Source organism: Nestor notabilis, unplaced genomic scaffold (genome assembly GCF_000696875.1).
Source record: "Nestor notabilis isolate BGI_N333 unplaced genomic scaffold, ASM69687v1 scaffold7566, whole genome shotgun sequence".
Lineage (NCBI taxonomy): Eukaryota > Metazoa > Chordata > Aves > Psittaciformes > Psittacidae > Nestor > Nestor notabilis.
Window position 1 is genome coordinate 53,913 of NW_009932332.1, and position 25,928 is coordinate 79,840.

General features: G+C 36.0%; 1 protein-coding gene across 1 annotated transcript in view; it reads right to left on the reverse strand.

The window, feature by feature from the left end:
- The window catches only part of LOC104407142 (gephyrin), a 131,602-nt gene that overhangs the window by 50,626 nt on the left and 55,048 nt on the right, over window positions 1-25,928 (reverse strand). Inside the window, exons 3-6 of the mRNA XM_010016333.1 lie at window positions 25,217-25,311; window positions 20,620-20,686; window positions 16,364-16,636; window positions 7,878-8,012 (exon numbers count right to left, since the gene is read on the reverse strand). Of these exons, the coding sequence (XP_010014635.1) occupies window positions 7,878-8,012; window positions 16,364-16,636; window positions 20,620-20,686; window positions 25,217-25,275 (534 nt within the window). The 5' untranslated portion in view covers window positions 25,276-25,311. The remainder of the gene's footprint in view (window positions 1-7,877; window positions 8,013-16,363; window positions 16,637-20,619; window positions 20,687-25,216; window positions 25,312-25,928) is intronic.

Below are 25,928 nucleotides of genomic sequence, written 5' to 3' on the forward strand. Positions count from 1 at the left end.
CAATTTACAGACCAAGACAACAAGTTGAGCCACTGAGAGATGATGTTGGAATGGTAAAAAGCAGGTTTAGATAAGGAGAACACAGGACAGCAAGTGAATACTAAATATTCAAGAGGTGGAACCGGATGGAGAGACAAATATCCCCTTAAATGTCAGCCTCTAAAGAGCATAAAGGGCATGTCCAACACTGACTTCATGGATATGAGTGTAGGAAGAAATCTAGAGAAGTTGTGGAGGACTTGATAGCTTGTGCCCCACATCCTACACATCGATTCAAACAATCCTGACCAGACTACGTGGGTACACATGTATATGGATGCCTGAATGCTGAACTCTACTGAAGGCATGTATCTTTCATGCTCTTGAGTATGTGAGATATGAAAGTGTGACTGAAGTCCATTTTGTTTTAAAATAACATCACTTACCTCTCCTATAATATTTGTCATTGATCTTTGTTACACCCTCACTAAATTATTTACTGTGACAAGAAAGAAACAACTAGAAAAGGATCATTGTCTATCCTTGCAAGTAAGTTTTTGAAATTTCTGTTCCTTTTATCAAAAAAAGAACATAGCAGCAAGCAACGTGGATTATATATTATACCAATAGCCAGTGGAGGAACAGAAGCAAGCCTGCCCATACCTGAACTGTTGATTAAGATCAGGTTAATGTATGAATGGCTGAAATTACAGATTATCAGGAACTGACATGCTAAAAAAGAGGAGCAGTAGAAAACCAAATTTCTACAGACAGAACATATTGCTATATGAAGATTCAGCACATAGATGCATAGTTTTACTCTTGAAACCATATTTCATAAAGAAACTAAAATAAATCAGTTGGCACAGGTAATAAGAACTAATATGCCCAAGGAAAAGATCATGAATGGAGATGGAAGGTCAATATTGCTCCAAAAGACTAACTGCAGCGAGACATCAAAATAATTACCAGGCACCAACAAACTCACCAAGCATCGGTGACAAGCCTAGAACTAGATATACTGGAAATTGGAATAGCAACTATTTCTGTGGAGGAGCATTCAAACAAATTTCTAAATGAAAAATCTGGATGAACGACACTGCTGTTTAGAAAAAAAAAAACCCCAAACTCCAAAGCCCTCATCTTGTGAAACATCAGAATTCAAATCACAGATTTATCTTGAACAGGAACTGAAAAAGTGTGGGTAATGAAACTAACGTGTGAAGGAGATGCACTTCTTGTCCTTTTCTTAGAAGTAATGCCAAACTGAAGTTATCAGAATTTAAAAAAAAAAAAACCTTGACTTTTGAAGAAAGCATAGTAACAACAAAAACTCTTGCTCCCAAAGCTAATTGGAAAACAAAAAGTCAAGGAAGAACTAACTGACAAGCTGATGCAGCATAAGCATACATAGATCAGAACTCATGCAATGCATATGTCAGCCAGGATGTCCGTACTGAACGATCGTTCTCTTCTGGATGGATACACATGCAGAATAGTTACAATTTAAAAATATATATATTTTCAGGGAAAGACTAAGAAGCTTATTTCTGACATGTTTGAAAGTTTCACTGGACTCACGAAAAGAATGGAATTCCATAGCTTAACAAAATAGAAATTGGTTACTAAGAAAGAGAAATGTAGAGAAATTTTGCACATTAGAACTTCTTCATATGATTCAGTATATAACAGGTCTGTAAAAGAGCACACTCTACGAATTCAAGAATTGTTCTGGATGCTCTGGATTGGTAGTCAACTCCCAGCTACTCTAACATCCTTCTTCAGCCCTGCTCTTAACAGTTCTTGGGCATGAGAAAAGGAAGGGAACTGGATTTTGGCACTGCTATATATTTAATACAGACTCCATTTACCAATGAATATGGTTCTACTTGAAAAATAGATATTCAATAAATAAAATGAAGTCAAGTAAGTACCTCCACTGAAATTCTATGTTCACCTTAAACTTGATAACTCAAGTCTTTATTCTGCCTCTCCAGAGACTTGTTGATGGGTCTATTTTGATACTAACAAAACCCCCTAAAACCATACCCCTGTAATTTTCAACCTTCCTATGCAGTGAATCTTCTATTTTAGAAAGGATCTTAGTAGAGTTTGCTTTTATTAGTTTTGAAGTATTTGGGGTTTTTTTTCACTATCCCAGGCATATCAAGCTGCTTCTTTCTTAGTACAACGTCTCACTTTCGAAGCTGTGACATCTAGTGTTTCAGCTAAGAACAATCGAGATTTTTAACCAAAATGTAAACTAAAAATAAGACTTGGTAGGAACTCAATCATCCACATGTTTTGCCAGGACAATACACTTTAAACAATGAGGAAAAAGGCAATAATTATATGGAAAATATTCTAGTATCTTAATTAGTAATTGATTTGAAAGGCACCGCTGCACTGTACTGAGGAGAACCTGGGAGGATACAGTAGATTGACATGTGTTAGTAAGCAGGATTCCTCATCTTAAGGCAACATTGGCTACTTTCTACTCCAATATACATTCTCTCAGCATCGTTTTTCATTAAATATAATTTTTGTAATCCTGGAATCTGCACTGAAAAAAAATTAAGAGGAAATAAACCCCAAAAATAATCACAATATTGGAATTTCTAGCAGTATCACATATCTGATTAAGCCTGTATATATAAAGAGCTTCCTGTTTTACAGGAAAAGCAAAAAAAACACTTGCAGTGCTTGGAGTGTGATTTCAACTACCTAGATCATCCTAACAATTTAAAACATTCTTTATATTTTTCCATGCTTCTTAACCATATCACAGCTAAACAGCTGTGCCAAAGCACTTGCTACTTACTCAAGCAAGTTCCTAGCTAGAAAAAAAAATCACAACATATGCAAACTTCATAAATAACAAACCTTTACTTGGGAATTGAGTGTATGCATACAAACTTTAAAATATATTCCTATACTTGCCATATTGTTTTCACCTTGATGCCCACCTTAAAGAACTACTAGGAATCAAGATGACAAATACAAAATTTAACATGCTCAATGTACACAAAATACCTACCTATGGATAAAACTACAGCTTGTCATATCACATCCTGAGCAGCATCCTACTATTAATGGAGGATTTCTAGTAAGCAACCTGATCTTTCTTCTATTGAAAAATACTGAATATTTCTACTGAAAACTTTGTAACAATAACTGATACAAAAGCATATTCCCAACTCTACCTGCTCATCTGTCAATGTTATTACTTCAGAGAGTAGTTGTATACTAAAAGTCACAACACTAGATTGAAGACATAAATCATAATTAGGTTTAGTACTAATATGTAACTTATTTGGCTGTATGAGAAACTTGCACCAATGTGCATATTCAACATTAACGCTACAGTTCATGACAAATGGTGTTCAGAGCATCATTTTACATGGATAGCAAGCATAAGAGATGATTGAGATGATAAAATATTTTTTGCCACAAAAATAATTCTCATCAGCCTCTTTACTTTTTAAAAAAAGTTGTATGTATTTTTCTAAGCCTTTTCATTTCAGAATTTCTCTGCAACTGGAATATTTACAAAACATGTATAACACTTTTGACATGAGGAATATTAGGTCTTTAGGTGAATATCAACTTACAAATTATAAAGGTAACAGTTCTTAACAGGAGACAGCTGTAGAAAGTTACAGAAAGTGATACTCTGCTATAAAGAAAGCAGGGATGAAGCAGCAGACAGATGTCTGTTTGCTAGAATCTAAAAAACTACTGAAAAGTAGCTTTGCTTGCTGATTTTAGTGTAAGAGTGCGCCTATATACCTTTCTTACATAGGAATTAAAAGCTATCTATCACAACTACAAATAGGTAAGGATGTAACTTATCACTATTTAGGGTTTTGTCTGATTCAGTGTAACTAAAATACGGATAGTTAGGGAAAGGACAGATAACCAGCAAGTAAAGTAGAGAGAGATTTTATCTTAAGCAGAATATAAGGACTGTTGGGAATGAAGCAGCAAGATGGAAAAAGAAAAAAACACTCTCATCTTAAAAGTACTGTAACAAGTTCCTTAGGATCCCTCATGATCAAAGATAACATTGAAAGAAACTGCACATTGAAGTGGAAGAACTGAACATCAATGAGACTGATGATCTTGCAAAGTGAAATACTTTGAACACCTCCTGTCACTGAAATGTGTTCCTGGTGATAATTCAAAACCTGCCCCTGGCCTTCTATGTCTGCTTCATTTGTCTTTGACACACAACATTGCCAAAAATTAGATACTGATTACGTCATTTATGTATGGGAGAAGTGAAGACGTCAATTTGAAAACTGTAATTTTCTTTTATACTAATATCATCTCACTAAGAGTAGAACAAAATTAGAAGTTTGAAGGAATGACTCAGTCAGTTGCTCTGGATATATTCTTTTAAGTTACCTTAAGTCATAGATCTAAGATTTTATACTGTAAGTTTAAAAAAAGTCTCAAGAATCAACATTACTGCAACCATTAAAAAATTTCTCCATATTTGTAAAAGGTATTTTGCATTAGGTATTATATTACTTTTGTATCTGAAAAGAACATTGCATTTAACATAATGAAAATGCTGACCACAAACATACACAAAAATATAGTAAGATCTGAGCAGCTACTGCAAAAGACAAGAAAAACTTGCAAGCCACACTGTGCCATCCTAAACTTTTGTCATGCGAGTATTCACAAATTCATCTAACCTTGCTGACAAAGCACTAAAACTTTCAAAAGACCAAAACTATATTGTAGAAGATAAAAATATCTGTCACAATCACTATTAACTTTATGGTTGAATGACTGAAAAAGGGAGGACTGTTAGTGCAGTTTTCCCCTGAGTAAAACTTAGACTGCCTCTGTATGTGATTCCATCTACTATAAATACGGTTAAAATGACCTTTGAGCCACAGTGGATTTTGCTTGAAACTCAAATGCAATTTATAGAATCAGGAAGGTGTTTCACACAGGTATCTTAAAAGCCAACAAAAGTAAGTTTGCTTAGTTTTGGGAATGTACCTAATGACAGACAGAGTAGTCTCAATGGAAATTTTTCTTGAGTTGAACTCCCAAGAGGCTACAGTCAAAAATATAATTATTTCTTTTATGAGGAAATTAAACTTTTGAGGACTGATTGAAACATACAGGTTCAAACTTAATATTCATCATTTACTGTTTTGTTAGAAACAGAGAGTTTCAGAAAACATGGAAGATAAACAGTAAAGCAAATTTAAAATTAAATGTTTTGCTTACGTGATCTGTGTGTATATATATACAACATTAGGTTTTCCAAAATATAATTATAAAAAGGTAAAGACTTCTCCTAACAGATCAATCAGGAGTATGAGTAATACACTCTCCCATACCTTCTCTCCAATACCTCCTGTATTAGAAACCTACTACTTACATTTATTCAACAGAGGTGCTCCTGGTATTGCAGAAGCTTGATTTTTCTTTTTCTGAGACACACTCAACTTTCTGCTATCCGGCAAATTCAGTGAGAGAGATGCAAGGGTTTATGCACATTTAGGACAAAAAATACAAGAAAATGATACAACAAAATAAACTGGAATATGTTGTTGACAAAGAAAAATAGTGCCACTAGCTCTACAGTGGCACATAACCACCACTACAAACAATATGTATAATCAAAGAAAACTGAACTGTTGTTTGTTTTTGGTTTTGTTTTGTTTTTTTCCCTTGAAACTTCCTCTCCTTTGTTTCATGTCATATGTTCTGGAGTCCTGAAATGGGTTCCTCAACCAGCAGATGAGAATATTGAAAAGATACACACTTGCAGATTAGAGAAGGAAAAAAACACCACCCTGGAACATCAACTGGATAATGAAGTACAATTTGTCTTTAATCTCACCACAGTGTGGATCGAAAGATCTGGTGTAAATTTAAATCATACTGCATTACTAGAAAGCCAGAGTCCAGAAGGGAAAACACAGTAAGTGAAGACATTTAGACATACTGACAATCTTAAAGAATATGAATGAAACATATTTCTTGACAAATTTGTATGATGTTTGAGAACTTGTAGGTACTGAAAAGGACTGAAGAAAAATATGATGAGTAGTTTGTTTTGGATTTTTCAAGTAATAAGTAAAATTAACTAAGAGCTCTCTAACTGGCAAAGAAGCTTATACTCTTGTGCAAAATCCAACCTCTAGGTAACAGGAACAGATGAGATCACACTTCATCTTTATTTTCCAGTTGGGCTTTCCCAGATCTTTCCTTACATCAGCTTGCACTACCCGCTTTTGAAAGACATCACAGAAAAGCTAGACTAGCTAGATGTTGCATGGCACTTCCTCTTATAAAAGTGGTGTGGTCTCAAACATTTTGAACAAAACCTGGTTTTTCAGTAATAGATGAAAAACAGGGCATAACATGAAATACCAAAGCATGATCCTATTATGATAACAGCTCATGTCAACTAATTACCCAAAGAAGACTTTCAGATTTTTAATCTGTTTCAAAGTTCTTGTAGTTTCCTTCTGTAATTTCTGAATCTTTGAAGATAGTCTAGAGGAGTGCATTCTGCTTCACAACAGATAAGCTTTACTCCTTCCCACTGTGATAACCTTCCTGAAAATAGATAGGATACATCTAGAGCTATTACCGGTGTTGTCTCTTTCTTATGCCTATTACTGGTCTCCTTTGGTTTTCTTCGGACACTTGTTTTATCAATAGGCATAAAACTCAGTGCAGTTTCTCCGTTTCATATAGCTCTTCTACCCTGAGTGTTCCAATGTAATAAGCTCTGAGTTTGATTTTTAAGCCATCAGACAAGTGACAAATTCTTAGCAAAAAAATGAAGGAGCCACTTGCAGATAGAATTCACTGAGTATCTTCTTAAGACAAGTAGACTATATAATGAAGTTTAAATATGCTGTCCATCAGAATAATTTTTCTTCTATCATAGTGAAGGTGAGTACTGCATAAAACAATCCCACAGGCTAAATTAAAACATTTCTATGGGTGATTGCCAATAAATCTTGTTTGCTGACAGAAAACAAGGAGACAGCAGGAAAGAAGACCTAGCAGATGCTGGCAATCACCTTAGCAAGCAGAATAATCTTCAAGGATCATGAATTAGATGAGGAAGAATGTTATTGTTTGCCATCTGCTATGGGTCTATTAGTATGTCAGCAACTGGTGCCACAGAAAGATCTTTGTGATGTGAACACACAAAGCGAATTCAGACAGAGTTTTCTTCTGCTGAAAGGAATCCTTCTGAAAGTAAACATCTCAGGCCTTGCCACTGGTCAATTCACTTAGTTTTTGATGTGTCCTAATTAAAGTTTGATAGAAAGAGAACATAATAGAGTTCACCTCAATGATTAAGTACTACAGCGTAATCAGTAAGAACTGAATAATAATCCCATAAGGTTGGCATTAAAACTTTCTTTCTATTCAATTTAGGCTGTTTTTTGTTTCCAAATGTCAGGCAGCAAATATCTAGGTTTGTGCAAAACCAGTTGGCTTGAAAGTGTCTTATGATAAAGTGAGGCACAGAACTGCCCCAGCCCAGGCTAGAAATTCGCACATATATTTTATTGACAAAATACTACTTGCTTAATGTTGCTACTCAGTGGCAGGACTATCTATGTTCCTGGGAATATTAAAGACATCCATGGTGTTAACAATTTCATATTCATGATTGATATTGTAAGAGGTAACACGAAACTTCAGTAACCATAACATGTTGGTGGACCCACACCTTAAATTGTGCAACAGTACACATGGAATGAACTATACTGTCTTGCATTTGTCTATTACTTAGAATGATACAATCCTTGCATGCAAACCAAACTTGTTCAGCAGAGGCAATACATTAATCTGACAGATTATATAGCTAAGCATGGAGCTTGCAAAGGCATCAATGTACTTACTTTTGGTGTTGGGCAGGATGCAGTGGAGAGACGAGAGGTGGCCTGGGCACGAGGAGATTCTGAAGGAGTAGTACTGAGGGAGGCTGTATCACGTGGGAGCACCTGAACACCACGAGAGATGATGGAATCTGGAATCTTAAAAAGAAGAGAGATGGAATTAATAGTAACAATTATCCATATTGAAAACTTACTCAAAACCTCACATAAAAAACACAGGAACACCCCACTCTCAGTCTGCGTACCTTCTCGTACTCAGTGCTGGCAGTGGTTAATGGCATGTTCTCATAATTTCAGTTACAAACACCCAGCAAATATGTAAGATTATATTCTAACTGAAGTAGCAAAGAACATATATTTCTCCTGATAAACCTATGACTCAGACATACTATGACGGAAATAGTAAGAAAGTAATGTTTTTCCTCTTAAGCCTCTGTTTCAAACCCAACAATGACCAATGGTTATTTCTACTGTGGCATGAAGGGAGGCAGACTTCCCATTCTCTAACTAGGGGACAATATTCTGAACAGAAAACCATTTATTAGCAATGACTGAATCCCTCTGAAGAAATGTCATGCAGTGAGAAAATTTCTCATCAGAAATGTCATGCAGTGAGTAAACACTCTTCATATACTGAAGACTTTACTTCAGCTACAAAAATTCTTGAGGTAAGGTTTGTGCTGCAAAAGCTGCAGGCCTCTCTGGAGGGAGTACAGGCAAAAGCACTAGAAATCACCATCCAAAGCCTCACTTGGTTTAAAATGCATGCCAAAGAGAAAAATAAGAATTTAATCCTTTTTTTGTTTGTTTGTTTTTGGGTTTTGTTTTTTTCTTCTCCTTCACATAATGAAGACCAGCTAGGAAAGTTTACCTCCATGATGAACACAACTGGCAAACTGGTAACAATGGATGAAAGGCTGAGGCACCCAAAAACATTTTTGCCCCAGTCTTCACTAGCAACCTCTCTTCCTCCACCTCTTGAGTGGATGGACTGCAAGACAGGGACTGGAGGAGCAAAGTTCCTCCCTCTGTAAGAGAACGACAGGTTTGTGACCACCTGAGGAATCTGTACATGCATAAGTCTACGTGACCTGACAAGATGCATCTCAAAGTCCTGAGGGATTGGCCGATGCAGTTGCCAATGATATATGAAAAAGTCATGGCAGTCAGGTGAGGTCCCTGGTGACTGGAAAAAGGCAAATATTACATACATTTTTAAAAAGGGTAGAAAGGAGGACCCTGGGAACAACTGACCTGTCAGCCTACCTCTGTGCCTGGGAAGTTCATGGAACAGATCCTAGAAGTGATGCTAAGGCATGTGAAGGACAGGGAAGTGATTGGAGACAGTCAGTATGGCTTCATCAAGGGAAAGTCTTGCCTGACCAACCTAGTGTCCTTCTATGATAGACTCACTACATCAGTGAACAAGGGAAGAGCTAAAGATGTTGTCTACCTGGACTCCTGCAAGGCCTTTGATATGATCCCCCACAACATCCTTCTCTCTAAATGAGAGATACAGCTTTGATGTGCGGTAGATGAGGAACTGGTTGCATGTTTGCATTCAGATGGTAGTGGTCAACAGCTCAATGTCCATATGGAGACTGGTGACAAATGCTGTCCCTCTATCTTCATCAATGACATAGACAGCGGGAGCAAGGGCACCCTCAACAAGTCTGCAGATGACACCAAAGCGAGTGGTGGGGTTGACATGTCTGAAGCATGGGATTCTATCCAGATGGACCTGGACAAGCTTGAGAAGTGGGCCCATGTGAACTTCATGAGGTTCAACAAAGCCAAGTGCAAGATCCTGCACCTGGGTCAAGGCAACCCCTGGTAGCAATACATGCTGGGGGATGAAGGGACTGAAAGCAGTCCTGAGAGAAGGACTGGGGGGTACTGGTGGATGAAAGACTGGACTTGAGCCAGCAGTGTGTGCCTGCAGTCCAGAAAACCAGCCGTACCCTGGGCTGCATCCAAAGGAGCATGGCCAGCATTTGAGAGAGGTGATTCTGCCCCTCTATTCTGCTCTGGTGAGACCCCACCCAGAGTACAGCATCCAGCTCTAGAGTCCTCAGTACAGGAAAGATTTGGACCTGCTGGAGCAGGTCCAGAGGAGGGTCACAAAAATGATCAGAGGGAAGGAACAGCTCTCCTATGAGGAAAGGCTGAGAGTTGGTGTTGTTCAGCCCAGAGAAGAGAAGACTCCTAGAAGACCTTACTGGGGCCTTTTGGTACTTAAATTGGGCTTATAAGAAAGGTGGTGACAAACTTTTTAGTAGGGCGAACTGCAGTAGGATGAGGGGTAATGGTTTTAAACTAAAAGAGAGTAGATTTAGACTAGATAGAAGGAAGAAATTATTTACAATAGGATGGTGAAACAGTGGAACAGATTGCCTGGAGAGGTGGTAGATGCCTCATCCTTGGAAACATTCAAGGTCAGGTTGGACAGGACTTTGAGTAACCTGATTTAGTTGCAGATTTCCCTGCTTATTGCAGGGCCTTGTGGTCTAAATGGCCTTTAAAGGTTCCTTTTAACCCAAACTATTCTACAATTCCATAAATCTATTTCTAAGCTGGAATTTTAGGGACAGATCCCTTAGCTGGCATTATTAAGCAACTTAAAAAAATGTAATTACAACATCTTAAAATGGTGACAAAATGGTCTTATTTTCTGTTATAAAAGTGAATCTATCATTGTTTTTTATCTTCTGTCTCTTCTGTTGAGTTTTATCACCAGTTCCAAAGAAGTGAGGTAGAAGAATGCATTTAAGAATAGAGCTTTTCTTAGCATTAATATAACAAGTCTAAGAAAGTCTGTTGCTTCTTATTACTGCAGTATTTTAGCCCAGTAATACTGATATCTCACCAGCTTTATAATTGACTACATTGCTAGTTTAACATGATGAATAATTTTAATTTTTTTTTTGTGTGTAAAATGGTAAGACACAGAAATGATAAATACCTCAGGTAAGAGAATTGATCTCTAACATTAGTTCCGCAACACAAAATGCAGCAGATATTACATTATAACACACTCTCTACAAAGGCTTATTCTAATTTTATTTTCATAATTTTAACCTCTTCTTTTTTCAGAGGCCCCACTTCTACCAGATCAGATTGCTCTTGTTTCCTGCAATTCACTTTTCTATTATAACAGACTAGGAAATATAGAAATTCAGATCTTTGAAGGAATATATGTACACGTATTTTAAGATCTTTCTTCTCATTAAGAATTTCTTAGCTCACCTAAGAATGTTCAAGTTCCAAGAGAACCACCAAACAAACCCCCATATTTGGGAGAAATGGCAGTAGCAGACAATAAAAAGAAGCAAGAGACGAAGATCCAGTGACAAGTCAAACCACAAACATTGGACATTTGTGGCCAAGATTTTATTATTATATTTTTTTATAATGGAGATGCAGGACCCAGTGTGCATAGAGGCATTTTGAACATTCTTGCCTAGCAGGGCTTTAGCACAAATAGAAGCCACTGAAAACTACCTCCTTCCAGGAACAAGCTTGAATCCTAGATTTTAAAATCTGTTGCATCCTAAGGACCAGTGATAAGATATTGACGGCTTTGTTGCTTATCTCTGTGCAATTAAAATGACCAATCTTAACACTCATTAAAGTCATTAAATACTGCTTTTTTACATAATTTTTTTCCCTCTCAACTTCCTTGGTTCCCATCTAGAAATAATGACTATGTCTAACTTAGCAACCTTGTCTTAGAGATACTGGGTTATACCTAGGGGATCCTGTTTTACCACAAAACCTCCTCCACACTTTAGAGTTTCTCATGTTTATAACCTGTTTATAAATTGTGTGGAAAGAGACCTTGTTCTCAGAGTACCAAAAGCTGCCTGCTTTCTGCTCTACTGATGTATTTCTGAAAGTATTCTTTGCCAGTCAATTTCTGTCAGCATTTGAAAAAAACCCTAACTTTCCTCAGAGAATTTTTCAAGGCTAAGTAACTTCTGCTGCAGTTTCCACTATAAATTATGAAGTCAGAAGTTTCTCTTCACTATGGACTATTATGCTGAGGATATCTTCCTCTCCAGGAACAGTGCATAACTGGCCTCTACTTGGAGTAGGTTTGATTTGCGAATAGCATCTTAGAGGTGTACTGTGAATAATAGTAAATAGAGGTAAACAAGGACAATGATATTCTTATCATGCAAACAGTTTGTAGTCAGAAGTACCATTTCCCTTCTGCTCTCTTTTTCTCCTGAAATCCCATCTTAAACATGTTAAACACAAGAAAAAAAACAAAATCCCAAAGTTTTATACTTGGCAGAGCTCCAATGCTATCTAGAAATTTGAATGCTTCCTTTTAATCTCCGTGACTAAGGACAATACAGCAAAAAATTACATTTTGCTAAAGGCATAAAATAAAAAAGACACAATAAGAGAAAAAATAGTTTTAATGCTTCAAATAAGACACCGTTTCTTTATCCTCTGAAAAAAAGCTGCACACATCTTGATATGATTGTCTATTGGTCCACTGGGTTTACCCTGGTTATTCTAGAGTAACATTGTCTCATTCCCTTCAGGCAAGTAACTGCTCGGTGTATTTTTTAGTACCCACCATATCTATCAATCATTGCTTCTAAAATTTTACCTGATACTACCTTTTTCAGAACAAAAAACTCTCAACAAAGTGACTGAGACAATTCTAGTCTCCACTGAATTGCATGTGAAGTACTAATTTTTGCCTGTGAGAAAATTAAAATTTAAGCAAAATTTCAGCCAGGATACTAATCATAAAAGGAAGCTGAAGACAAAGAGAAAAAATGATTACAGACATTTCATTTCAATGAGAATTATATCCTCATCTCTGCCTTTACAGAAAAGACAATTGCCATAAACCAATCCATATATAAACCAATCTAGAACTCTCAGTTTCTTGCTAGCCTTCACAGACACAAAATCTCACTGAGAAAATTAAGTTAGTTCAGACTAAGAAATTTTGCTCCCGAGAGTTTTACTTCTCTGACAGTGTGTTGTATTATAAAACCAGTATAAATATTCTCATTAAACCTACAACTTGCTGTTTTCAGAGAAGGTACTAACATGTATACTGCATAAACATAAATACCTAAAAAATACAATGGATATCTACTGTTCATCAGGTGAAAGGGACAACAGAATACGATTTGTATTCCTATGCAAATGTTATGTGATATGGGGAATGTCTCATTTTTCTCACCTACATTTGGTAAGATTTTCCTTTAAAAATTAAATCTAAGCAATTTAAGTCTCTAATCAAGCCAACTTCTTGTTAATCCCGTTAAAGACCTTGATAAACTTATGAGAAATTTCTGTGTTTCCTGGAGCCTGGAAATCCTCAATAAAGAAGGGTATGAATATTATTGCATTTGAGATAATAAGCTTTCACAAAGTCACATCCTGACTATTTATGATATCTCCCCCTAAACTTTTTCAGCTAATTTTCCAGTTTCAAAAAAATTTAATATAGAGGGTAGAGGTCTCAAAACTCTAACTGGAGTAAACCAACACTCCAAGGTCAGTGAAGACAGCTTCTGTTTACACTAGGTGGGGTGGAAAACCTGTTGTAATGTAATGACAGAGAAAGAAATGAATGAGAAACAAACGAAGTGACAGAGAAAGATACAGACCTCATCCATCAGTCATTACTTCTACAATTTTTATCTGATATTACCTTTCCAGAAGAACTTTTACATCGGTTTAAATATTTGTATTTTCAAAATAGAGAACTAACTGTTGACAAGAATGGGAAAAGGAAAAGATATGAGATTTAGTCTCTTTTGCCCAGGACTGGAATAGAGATTGACAGTGCTGGTGAGGTACTAAGAAAACAAGCCTTAGATGGTAATTACTATGGTTGTTATACATGAGGAAAAATGTCTTAAAAACATAGAGAAATGACAGCTTAAAAAACCTAACAACCTTCTGAAAAACTAGCCACTTCCAGCTCTGGGTTTGAAGATCTGAATTAGATTATAGAATGCAAAAAACAATAGCTTAAGAGTAATAGCAAAAGGACAGAGAAGCTTGGATGACAGCTTAACAGCACGCATCAGAGAGGCTGAATTCACTGCTCTACTCATCCTGAAGAATATGGTGCAAATTGTTGTTTAGTAACCTCAACTCAAAAAAATGAAAATATTGGAATAGATGTGTACGTATGTATGTATACATACATAGCTTTGTCATCAGGTATGTGAACTTTAATGCCTTCACATTTCTTAAGTCACTTTTCAAGAGACACGGTCACCATGTTTTAAATCAAATGTAGTGACATTTTCACAAGAACTTACGCCCCATTTGCTGACTAACATGGGATGAACAGGTCGGACAAGTCTCCCTAGACTGAATCCTTCTTTAGGTTTCTCTAATCTACAGTTATGAATACACTAAACTATGTTCCATTCCTGATGATACTGTAGTCATTATTCAATCTTGATTCAAGCCTAGACTAAGCCTTTGGCAGAAATATAAGAAGTATTATATTTTGTTAGAGCCCAAGTTATAATCTCTGGGATGTAACAAACTAAGTCCTTTCTACCAAAGGTTGCCTGCTATTCCTAAAATTCAGTAATTTACAATAAAACCACAGTATCCTGACTCCTCAAGTCTTTTCTTCCATTTCTGAGAAATTCTACTGTTAAACAGAACACAAAAATAAGGGAGAAACTGCAAGTGATGAAAACAAACTATGAATACCCAGTGCAAATGCTGTATTATGTTGACAAACAAAATATTGAGAACAAAGCAAAGCAAAGCAAAGCAAACGAAGGGGGAAAAGTTACCAAAATTTCATAGCAATAAAGCAGTAATTTTTAGGGGATTGTTTTAATTACATTCAATTATTGAGTCTATTCGATGACAAAGCCGATGACGAATCAGAAAAAGGCTTTATAGCAATGACTATCTCAGCACAAGCTTTACCTTGTTTAGCCCTGTATCTTAAACAGAGTATTTTCTGTAGCGTGTTCTCTAAAAGATAGCACTGCTGTGTCTTGGTTAGAAGAAAATAAACAACACTGTCTGTTCACACAGTAGACTAGGAGGCAGGCAGTGTATTTTTAGCTACTGTTAGTGCAAAAGCCTCTTGGAATTGTCTCTTACCAGGTCTTCTGCACTGCCTGCTGCGTGATGGCAATAACTGATGAGACCAGGGATGGGCTGTTCACCTTTTGCCATGATAACAGCTGAACTGGTGTAGGATGGATGCTTCTAATGCACAACACATAACAGCTATGAATACAGTGACAGGAAAACATGAAACTATACAAGCCAATGACTGAAAAGGAATGACGTAAAAACAAGTGTGACACTGAAATGCCAAGCTCATATGAACACAGCCAGTTTAGACCTCAGGTATTTTCTGCCTTTAAAAATGGCATATATTATTTACTTTTGCCTATATCAAAAGAAATTAAGATATTTTAAATTTTCATTAATAAAAACTGAAACTTGCAAGTAATAATTACCTTAAGTCATCCCTGTAAAGATATATGTAATCAGGATTTTCTGTACATGAGGAGATGATCTCCAGCTGCAGCTGTCTTAGAAATGTCAAGATGTCTCAGACCTGAATTCACATTTCTGGAGTTAGAATGTTGCTGCTTTTATTTAGAAAATGTTTAATATAATTTTGAGTCACTCAGACTTTCAATTCTCATAATAGGAATTAAAAGCACAATTTGTGGAGTAAATACTGAACAAAGCAGTTTAGGAAAAAACCTTGCCAGATATGTAGGAATACATTGTCTTTCCATTTGAAAACTGAAGACAAAACTGAGGTACATATTTATATATTGCTTCAAATAATATATTTCTTTGGGAAACATTTAAAATTTCAACTCAAATGATTTGCAAGTGTTATCTGATTTTTCCCTTTTGTAGTCTCAAATTTATTATTTTGGTTTGAGTAATGTTGATCTATGATTTGCTGGTTAAAACACGGTTATCAAGAAAATGTGATGACACTTATTAGTTTTGAGGCAGAATTTCATATCTCTTCTGTGGACATGCACACTGGAATACAGTAGTCTGGATAGCTTATTACTTAATCTGCTACCTATCTGTCCTACTTTTTATCAATGTTTTTAGAAACCAACATTTTCTTTTCAAAATAAATATCATGGCTTAAAAAATCCTGTTGTGTTTTCTTAATATGCCATTTATTGGACTTCACATGTTCAGGTGTGTGAGTACTTTGAAAATCACTAAAAATAGTCTGTCACATCAGAATGGTACAATAAAAATGCATGGTATCATCAAGATAACAATAACAATAACCAATGTATCTCCCACTGAAATTTGAAATCATCTACTGAAACAGGATTCATATATTTTTACAAAGCAATATTTCTACAGAACATACCTAAAATATATGTCTTTGACCACACAGACATCAAGGTATAGTCTTAACATGCAGATTGGTGGAAAGTACCTGAGATAGAAACAAAGGGTCTCTCAGGGAAACAAGCCAGACTTACCTTAGCTGCAATGGCTGCTGCTGTTATATGTGAAGAAGAACTGTCCTCTGTTGAGGCAACTCCACTATCCTTCTTCTCTTCCTCTTCTTCCTCACATTGTACTCCTTTGTCTTCTGTCTGCTTGTGAGGGCTGGTGGTTGGAGGAGGAGAAAGAGGAGGTGGTGGTGAAGGTAGATCTTCAAGCTCATCGTGTACCTCCTTTACTTTTACAATGGCATCCCGCAAAAGATCAATGGCATGAGGTAGGGCTGGCAGTATAAACTGAAAGCATTCCTATGCACAAGAAGAAGAGAAATGTCTATGAGAAGTTACCTGCAGAAGTAAATACAGATTTTTCAGATTTACTCTTAAAATGTATTTGGGAATTAGATGCATCTTCTCACCCAATCATAAATAAAACCTTAAATGCCCTATACAATTGCTCACAGAGGGCAAAATAAAACTCAGAACCAGAACTGGGGACTATACTATATATTTTTGCCTTTCTAAAGTACAACGGGGCTACTGTAATTAAGCTAATATTGGATAAAACCTTCAGAAAACAAGACTCAAATTTTCATGAATACATAACACAAAATCCAGTAGATGGCAGCTGGCAGAATGCTACAAAAATGCAGAATAAAAACATTAACTCTATCCCTGCAGGGGTATTAGCTTCGTATCATTCCTATTACATTCCTTCACAATTAGAGAACAATTCATAAGGGTTTCCAAAATTATACTTTCATGTAATTACATCCTTTTTTATTCATGGACTTATCCCATATACTGGAAGAATGACAAAATATACTAATTATAATTTTACGTAACTCAGAAAATATTGTTCATAACTTATCTATTTTTCAAAACTCTCCTTGCTCTGTGATCTTAAAAACAATTAGAGGAATGTTTATTTTATATGGCTGGAGAGAGCAAAAATGTAGACACTGTGTAACTGCTCTCGTTCTGTAATGGGCATACTCACTTTGCTGCTAAAATATGCTAGTATTTCATTAAATCAAAGAGGAACCTCAGGACATCACACACTGCAGGCTCCTGCTCAGATCAGCATCAATATGAAATTCAGACAGGTTGCTTAGGGCTTTGCTCAGCAAAGTCTTGAAAAAAATCCAAGAACAGAGACTCTACAACCATTCTTGACAACCTGTTCTAACACTTAATTACCCTCAAAGTGAATTATGTTTTTTAGTTTGTTTGTCTTCTTTTTATCTAGCTGGAAGCTACCTTCTTCAGCTTAAGACTTCTGTCTCCCAGGCGCCTCTGTAAAAGGTTTTCTTCATATCATTTGAGCAGACCGCATAGAAACATTAAATTATTTGAAAATGGTGGCAGGGTCACAACAAGGCATTGCCATGGCAGTGCAGTTAGGGATACATACAAGTTGACAAAGAAAGCTGACGTTATTCCTTTTGTTGTACATCATTTTCAGTTTCATTTCAAGCATAAGGAAGATATCCAGTAAATAAAAAATGATAAATATTTTGTAAATAGATACTGTAACAAATTTTTTTTAAATGCCTATGTAAACAAAATAAAGAGCAAACCATCCATCAGAAATCACTAGTTTATACAAGCCACTGTGTAAGTCAAAAACATGACTCACTATTTCCTCAAAGCTTCTCAATAAGAACCCACCTTTCAGTCACTCTTTTAAGAGTAATGAAAAGTCAGACTACTTGATAACAAACTAGATTAACATAAGATGCTGTATATAATGAATATATACTAAAATATATTTGCAAGCATAATAATTATAGCTTCTAATGTAACTGCAAACCTCAGAGTTTTTGTGTCTCTACAGTACTATTTTTTAAATGGTTTAAAGTACTGGAGCACACAACCACCGTTACGTCAGTGAAAAAGCAAACCTCAAGTGAGTGGTAAACAACGACAAAAATTGGTGAACTGACCAATAATATTGAAAAAATAATTAAGGACTCATTTTTCAGAGAAGCGTGCTCCCCTCCTACCACCGAAATAAAGCCTTGTTGGCTTGACTGTTGATGAATAGATTCCCAGTAACTAGTCCAAAGCTCATGTTATTTGTAAAACTCATTGGTTTAGGCACTTGTTAGTACAATTATGAAAAATTGTCATAGACCCCTAAATTTCAATGAAATCTGGTAATTTCATACTTCACTCTCTTTTATAACATAAAATACCTTTTGCAAGGCTAAAAGAAAAGAAAACTGACCAGAACAACAGAAAAATGGAAGTATTTACAGATCTTGATCCACTGTGCACGCCACACATTCTCTGAAGAAAACATGTTGGGTATGCATTGTGCCCATTTTTGAGATGGAACATTTTCTATTAGTATTTTAATATTTTATTAATCAAATCTGTATATTGCTGAAATTTCATAGCTTTATGGAAGCTTCTTATATGATTGTATTAATATGATGGAAACGAAATTAGCAAGTCATAAAAGAGAGAAATGAAAAAGATTCCTGGCAACAACCTGTCCTATTTGGTTTTTGAGATCCAGCCTGTTACGGAACAATTTTCTCTACTATTCATCTTAAAAATCTTTGCTGAAATCTGATGCTTTTAAAGATGTTTCATATTAAAACAAATTGTGATAGAACAGAGTATCATGAAAGGAAGAAATAAATCATCAGTTTATAAAAAGCTTGCTTCTATAATGAAATCATATGACACTATCTTCTTTTCCAACAGAATTACCTTTTTTATGACTTAAACTATTGTTGAAATACTTATTAACATTTTTTCATTTCTTTTCCTCATCCTCTTTCTACAATACACCTACCTCTACAGTCTGAGACCCTCAGGGCAGAAAACAAGTTTTTTTTCTGTACCTACCATGTTAGGAGTGCTAGTGAACACAACAGAAACTGTTAGAAATTGTAAGCTATCCCATCTCTTTGATAATCCAACAAAAAAAGTATCAACTGCTGAAAAATCTTCTTACAGGTGCACCAGTTCTCTAAGATGTGGGGCCCATTGCTATGTTATATTTGTGTACATACATATAACTTCCCACTCACAAGTGGAAGACCTTCAAGTAGGTATACTCCTGCCCCACCATGCTTGTTGTATGTTTTGAAGGCTTTTTCATTTCTTTTCAATTACAGAGTCTCATTATATTTCACAAAAAGACTCTTCGTAATGGTAGAATCATAGGAGGGCTTACTGAGCTCTTGAACTGAAATATGTAGATAATATATCTGAAAACCTGTGACGGCTGCTTAAGATAATAGTGTTCGAAACATTTCCTCTTCAACTTCCAGGTGACAGCCTCCATAAACATTCTTTATTTATCTCCAGACATAAGTCTTTCAAGCAACAGTGACTTCAGGGCTGTGCTGCCAAACACATTAGAACTGTCTTTTCTGTGATTGGGTACCACTGGTTCAGAAGACATTGATAAACTACGAGGTACACATTTGTTAGAGGCCAGAGGTAAAGACATATTTTAACAAGGCCACTCACCTAGTCTGAGCCCTGAAGAAATACGATCTCATGATTGATGGGAAATCTACCTTAGCAGTTTTGTATTACATTGTACTGCCCACTATCCAGCTTGCCAGTATTTGTATGGAAAAGGCTTTTTTTCTAGATCTATCAGCCAATTACACAGAAAGAAAGACCACTGGAATGATCAAGCCTGATTAACACACACAAAAATTCCCCCGGTGTTTAATTCTGTTTCCCTCAGCTTTACAGTCAGAAAGCATGAATAAAACCATAAAGCCTAACTTCTCTGTCCAAACCAAGCAAAATACAAGAAGAAAACAGCCTGCACTAAGGGTTTAAAGTCTGGTCCCCATATCCAAAAAGATCTAAAATACCCTTAAACTCTTAAAATCTATGTTCCACTTTTTCCCTCTTCCTGACCAGAACTGGAAATGCTCTTCATACTCCAGCATATTCTACCATACAGTATGCCTTCCTCTTCTGTGTGAAAAAGAACACTTTCTTGGAAGTTGCAGACAGCACAGGGATCAGGGTACAGACTGACTAGAGAAGAGGAAGTGTAAGGGACCATTAAACATTTTATTAGCACTTTCACAGTGAGCATTCTCTTGCACTACATGTAATGCTGTCCTGGTCACACAGTACCTTCAATCAGAATGGAATTGTATCAGCCCTAAGAGTGATGATGAGTTCAGTTATATGAATATGCATTTCAATTTGCTTTTGTAAAATTTATTGCAATGGATACTTTATACCATTAACAATGGGAGGTACTCATCATGGGTCCTCAGTAGCAGATCAGTAAGAATACTTCTTACCTGTGACCCTTTCTTGCTACCTGGTAGATTAATTATGAGAGTTTTTCCTCTGATTCCACACACAGGTCTGAAAAGAAAGAAACCCAGAGTGAAATTCTTGCATGCAGATTTTTCCACTGTAGAAACAAGAATGAAGCATTTAAGATTAATTTGACTATTTATCAGAATTTGTAAACTTACAAAACTTACAAAACATCCAAAAATATTCATTGCCCATGTCCTCATAAAACAGCTCAGTAAACGCTGAGCTGAAAAAGCATCAAACAAGGCTGATAGAGTCTAACATTTAATTGATAGTATAAACACTGGCTAGATTTCTGTCCTTTTTTAGATCTGTGTGGCTTCCATAATTCTGTTTCCTTACTACGCTCTGATATAGTCCCTAATTGCTCATACACATGGCTCCTTTGTAACATAATCGATAGTGTCAAAAACTATTTCCCTTGCCAGGCAAAATTACTAAGTCATGCTGGTTGCATTAATTCAAGTGTGTTTTCTTTTTTTTAGAGATACAATGTAAAAAAAGCATGTAGGGAAGTAATTCCCAAGTGAAAATTGCACTTATGCACTTATGCAGTTCGTATCTAATTCTTTCTGACAGTCTCCCCCCTGGCCCCATCAAAAGAGGGAACCAACCATCAAAGATGGAAGATTTTATGTTATTTTTTGTCTTCAGGAATTTGTTTGGTGTTGGAGGGCTGAACTAGAACACCCAACTGCTGAATGTTTTCTGTTGTTTGGAGTTTGCCTCTTCCTTCTTTCAGCTAAATATTTTTCAAGAAAAAGTAAATTAAAATCACTGGATTTTGCCTTGAGGTTGTAAAAAGCGCCTCTTGCTTTTCTCTAGTGCTTATAAAACGGGTGGTGAAAAACTCAGGCCTCAGTATAAGGACAAGAAAGTAAAAGGACAAAACCAAACCACAGAGATATGGAGGCTACAGTTGAGAGAAACTGTGTAACAACAATCTCTTTATCAAACAAAAACAGGAGCCATAAGTGAAGACAGAATAGAAGAGAAAATAATTTCTTAATAGGGCATTAAAACCAACTTTGAGCCAAAGGAGATGATCCGTGGCGTAGCCAGCTTCCCTTGGATTTATTCTTATACAAATAAGTCTCAGTGATTAATGTAATTTATAGGTAGCATGGCATTTTTTAGCATGGTAGCAAGCATTCTAGTGACAGCTGTCATAATGCTTACAGTTAAATAGCTCAGAGACCTTTTTTCTGCCACAAAATGAACTTTTGATATCACAGTCAAGCCAGCCTGAAGACAAGTCTTATTTCAACTGGCAGCTTGACTATTGAATGATTCCAAGCCTCTGTTTTCCTATATTCACTTCTTCAACACTATACCATTTGTGTTAAGAAACAATTCCAGGTAGTTGAGGAATATATATTGAATATATACTGAAATACTACTGAAATACAAAGATGAAGAGCCTAATTAAAAGAAATTGCTCATTTACTCTTGTTGCAGTAGCCAAACTTAGAGAGTACAAACTCAGTCCAGCAAATCCCATTTATGGGATACAGTTTATGACAGATTCAAAAAAAAGGAAATAGAAATTATTCACAAAGGAATTATAATGAGGTGGAATTGTGTTTGGCAGATAGTTGCCTTAATAATCTTCTTCTTGGCTTTTTTATTCTGCTTTAAATAATTTCAAACATTATAAGCTAAATAACCAGTACAACCAACCAGTAATAAAAAAGGACTAAACCAGCAGCCATTCTCCCAAAAGCTACAAGTTTCAGCTGCCAATAATCAAATTTAGTGACTCAAGACAGAAATGAAGCTGCCAAAAATTTCTCAAGAGAGCATGTAAAATTAAGTAAAAGAACTTAAGAACTGCATGGCTTGCAAAAACTATTGTGTGTGCTCGTAGCATAAAAGCATATAAAATGCGCATTCATTCTGGCTAATTGGAGAGACAAATTGACGATATTCCTCCAAATACAGAACAGTTGAGGGAGATGCTGTGGACTTCATATTATCCTCAGCCTTGTGATGCAGTGGACAGAAACTTTAAAAAAACCCAAAGTCTAAGAAAGAAGAATAGAAATAGAAGCAAGTGAGTGGAAGGAAACACAGGATGTGGGAGAAAAAAAACAATGGACAAAATGGATGTGGGAGGAAAGAATTACAGGGCTGATGCAGAAGATCATGATCTCTGAAAAAACCCCAGGATTTCCCTGGGAAGAAACTATGCTGGTAAAAGTAGAATAGAAGGACAAGGAGACAGGGAGTACTTTAAAAAGCCTCAATAAAGACTGGCACAGCATGGGTAATTGACAGGTAAGGAGCTGGGTGAAGGAAAGAGATAATTTTGGGACAAGGACCACTTTGGAAGCTCACAGAGAAGAAAAGGAAACACTTTCAGGAAACACATAAAAAGGTCTATGATGGTCAAAGATACTCCCTGCTGGACCTTGGGACTCAATCCAAACTACAAGAGTCTCAATGCTCCTCATTTGCCATCTGTGAATGCAGTCTACAAGATAACTCACCACTTCCTAATGCTGGCCCATAGTCAGAAAGACAGTCTGTAATTTATAACAATTTTTAGAAGTTCATGTGATAAAATTCAACATGATTGACCTAATATTTCCAAGCCTGCAGGTGATTTATAGAAGTGTCATCTTAATGTTGCATAACGGAACTTCTGCTTTTGTTTTTTTTTGAAAAGTCAAAGAAATCACATGCAAAATTATCCATCAGAACTTCATTTCAAAGTGAAGTCAATGAGAGGTAAGCTTAGGACACGTGACATTTAATGTTAACTACTCTGAAAAATTAGGATCTACATTTCTCAATCTGTGTACCTAAAATTAGCATATGTTTTTCACCTCTCTTAATGTGTGCCTTAATTCTCATTGTAAAAGAGGATTACAACACTACCTCAATTTGCAGATTTTTTAATGAAACTATATTAACAATTTCTATCTTAAATAACAAATGCTGTAAGAAAAATCTCAAAGGAAATGAGTCTGCATTCAGAGAAGATTCTGAATAAAGAGCACTAAACCTGATACAGGATTACACATTGGACAACCAAAACAAAGGAAAGTAAATTTCCTTCCTCCACCCTAAGCATTTGCAGATGAATTCTACAAAAAAACGTAATCATCACACATGTGCATTCATGCAGAACTGAAACCATAATGCTGTAATTTTGTAATTTTTGTGTACTTAACTTTTATGATCTGAAAAGTGTTACAAAAATTATGGCCTTTGCATGCTGATTGCTTTCAGGCCTGAAGTAAAAATTCTTACTGGAAAATTTTAAAAGCCCTAATATCACTGCATGCAGTATCTTTGCAATGTTATCTCCTATCACAGTAGTCATCAATTACTACTCAATGTGGCTGTTGTTTAAGGGACATTCTTTCTATATGTACAGAAGTGTCAGGTTACAATCCAGCATTTTGGTTTCACCACCATTACAACATTCTTGCAGACATCCTGATCACACCACGTCCTAAATCAAACTTGGTAGCGTCATTTACATAGCAATCCTTTTCTTGATCAGAAACAGAACAGCAAAATTAACCCTTCCTCTACTTATGGTAGCATTCTACTACCTTTTCCCTTCAGATAAACGCAAACTATGATATAAAAAAATTGTAACAAACAGCTAAAGAAAATGAAAATAACTGCTAACTTGGACAGAATCTGAAGGTGTTAATTTGCTAATGCTGCCCTTTCAGATACACGATAAGTGATATGAAAAGTTTTAAAATACCTGGTTGAATCACTAAACCTCTCATCTAAATGTCCTTTAAAAAAAGAAAGTATCTGAATACAAAGTTGCAGATTTGGAAGCTCCTTCTTTATTTCTTATATAATTATTTTCTTGTTATACCATCATTATACAGGAAGAAATAAAAAACCTGCAACAGACACTGTTTCTTATTTACCTTGAAATAACATGCAAGCACAAACTACCTTTTATGAAAGGTATCAATATTACTGAGTCTATCATATGTAAAATGAGGTAAATTGAAGGAATAAACTAAAATTCAACTCCAGAAAGGAATACCCAGTAAAAAGAGATGCCACTGATAAAAAAGAAATCACAGGCAGAGAAACAGTTACTAATTATTAAGTAGGAAATACCAAACTCTAGAAGTTAAAAGTATTTCTCTGAAAGCATCGGTTAAATACCATTTAACTTACTCAGAGAGCTTTTGCTGATACTGGAATAAAAGCATTATCAAACCAATACATTTATATTTATCAAAGTGGTTTTTTGCTAAACGGAACATTTTAATACTTGATGAACTTCAATCACCACTAAAATGCCACAGCTCTAGGATGAAAAGAGCAGTTTAACAGCAAGCATGAACATTACAAATAACCTGGCACAGAAAATACAGGGGGATACAGTGTCTAATGGAGACAACAAAGGGTATTACATTAGAGAATGCAATTAGCATTCTTGGAATGTGGCCACTTCTCTGAAGCTAAGACTTCTAGACTTGATAACAGTGACAACCTTCAGTTATTTGTGTATTGTCATTTCATACCAGTAACATAGAAATGCGTATTTTTAAGGAAATAGTTCACCTCGTATTTCAAAGGAAAACATCTTACCTAGAGAGCATGCCCAGAGGAGTTACATTAAGTGATCCCATTAGCATTGCCAGGGCCATCCCTGGGGCTTCTCGCTCTATTACTTCTTTAGTGGCCTGCAATCAAAGATTAAATAGCAAAGTGAGTGAAGAAGTGAAACAACAAGAAAAATATGAAACCAGGTAAAATTCAGGTAAGAATATCTTCTTTTTTTGTTTCTGCCAAGAGATGTCATTGCTAAATTCTCAACAGTGAATTACGTTGAAGAATTTTCTCTTGGTTGTGTAAAACAGGGAAAGACAGGGGGTTGGGAAGAAGCACTGTTAGCTGTACTGTAAAGACTTGTATAGAAAATGTTAGAAGTCAGGACCCTATATACATATATGAAATGTTAACTAGCATCACATAAACAACAACTCCCTCCAACAGAAAGGAAATAATGTTTGTGAATAAGCAAAGGAAAGACCAAATGTAACTGCCTTCTCTTCCTCATCAATTTCGTGCATTTTCCCACTAAGATTTTCCGAGGCATGAGAAGGGTGAATCAGTCTGTGCAGAAGACAGAAAAAAAAATTTGCAAAGGGAAGCCCATGTAGCAGGCAGGCAGGAAAATAGTAAAATGGTAATGATAATGGCCAGAGGCTGAGGCTGAGGCCTTCCCTTTTGATCATGTCAGCAAAACAGCAATTCTAAACAGGTTGGTGGCTTTTATTCACAAGCGGTCTGTATACAG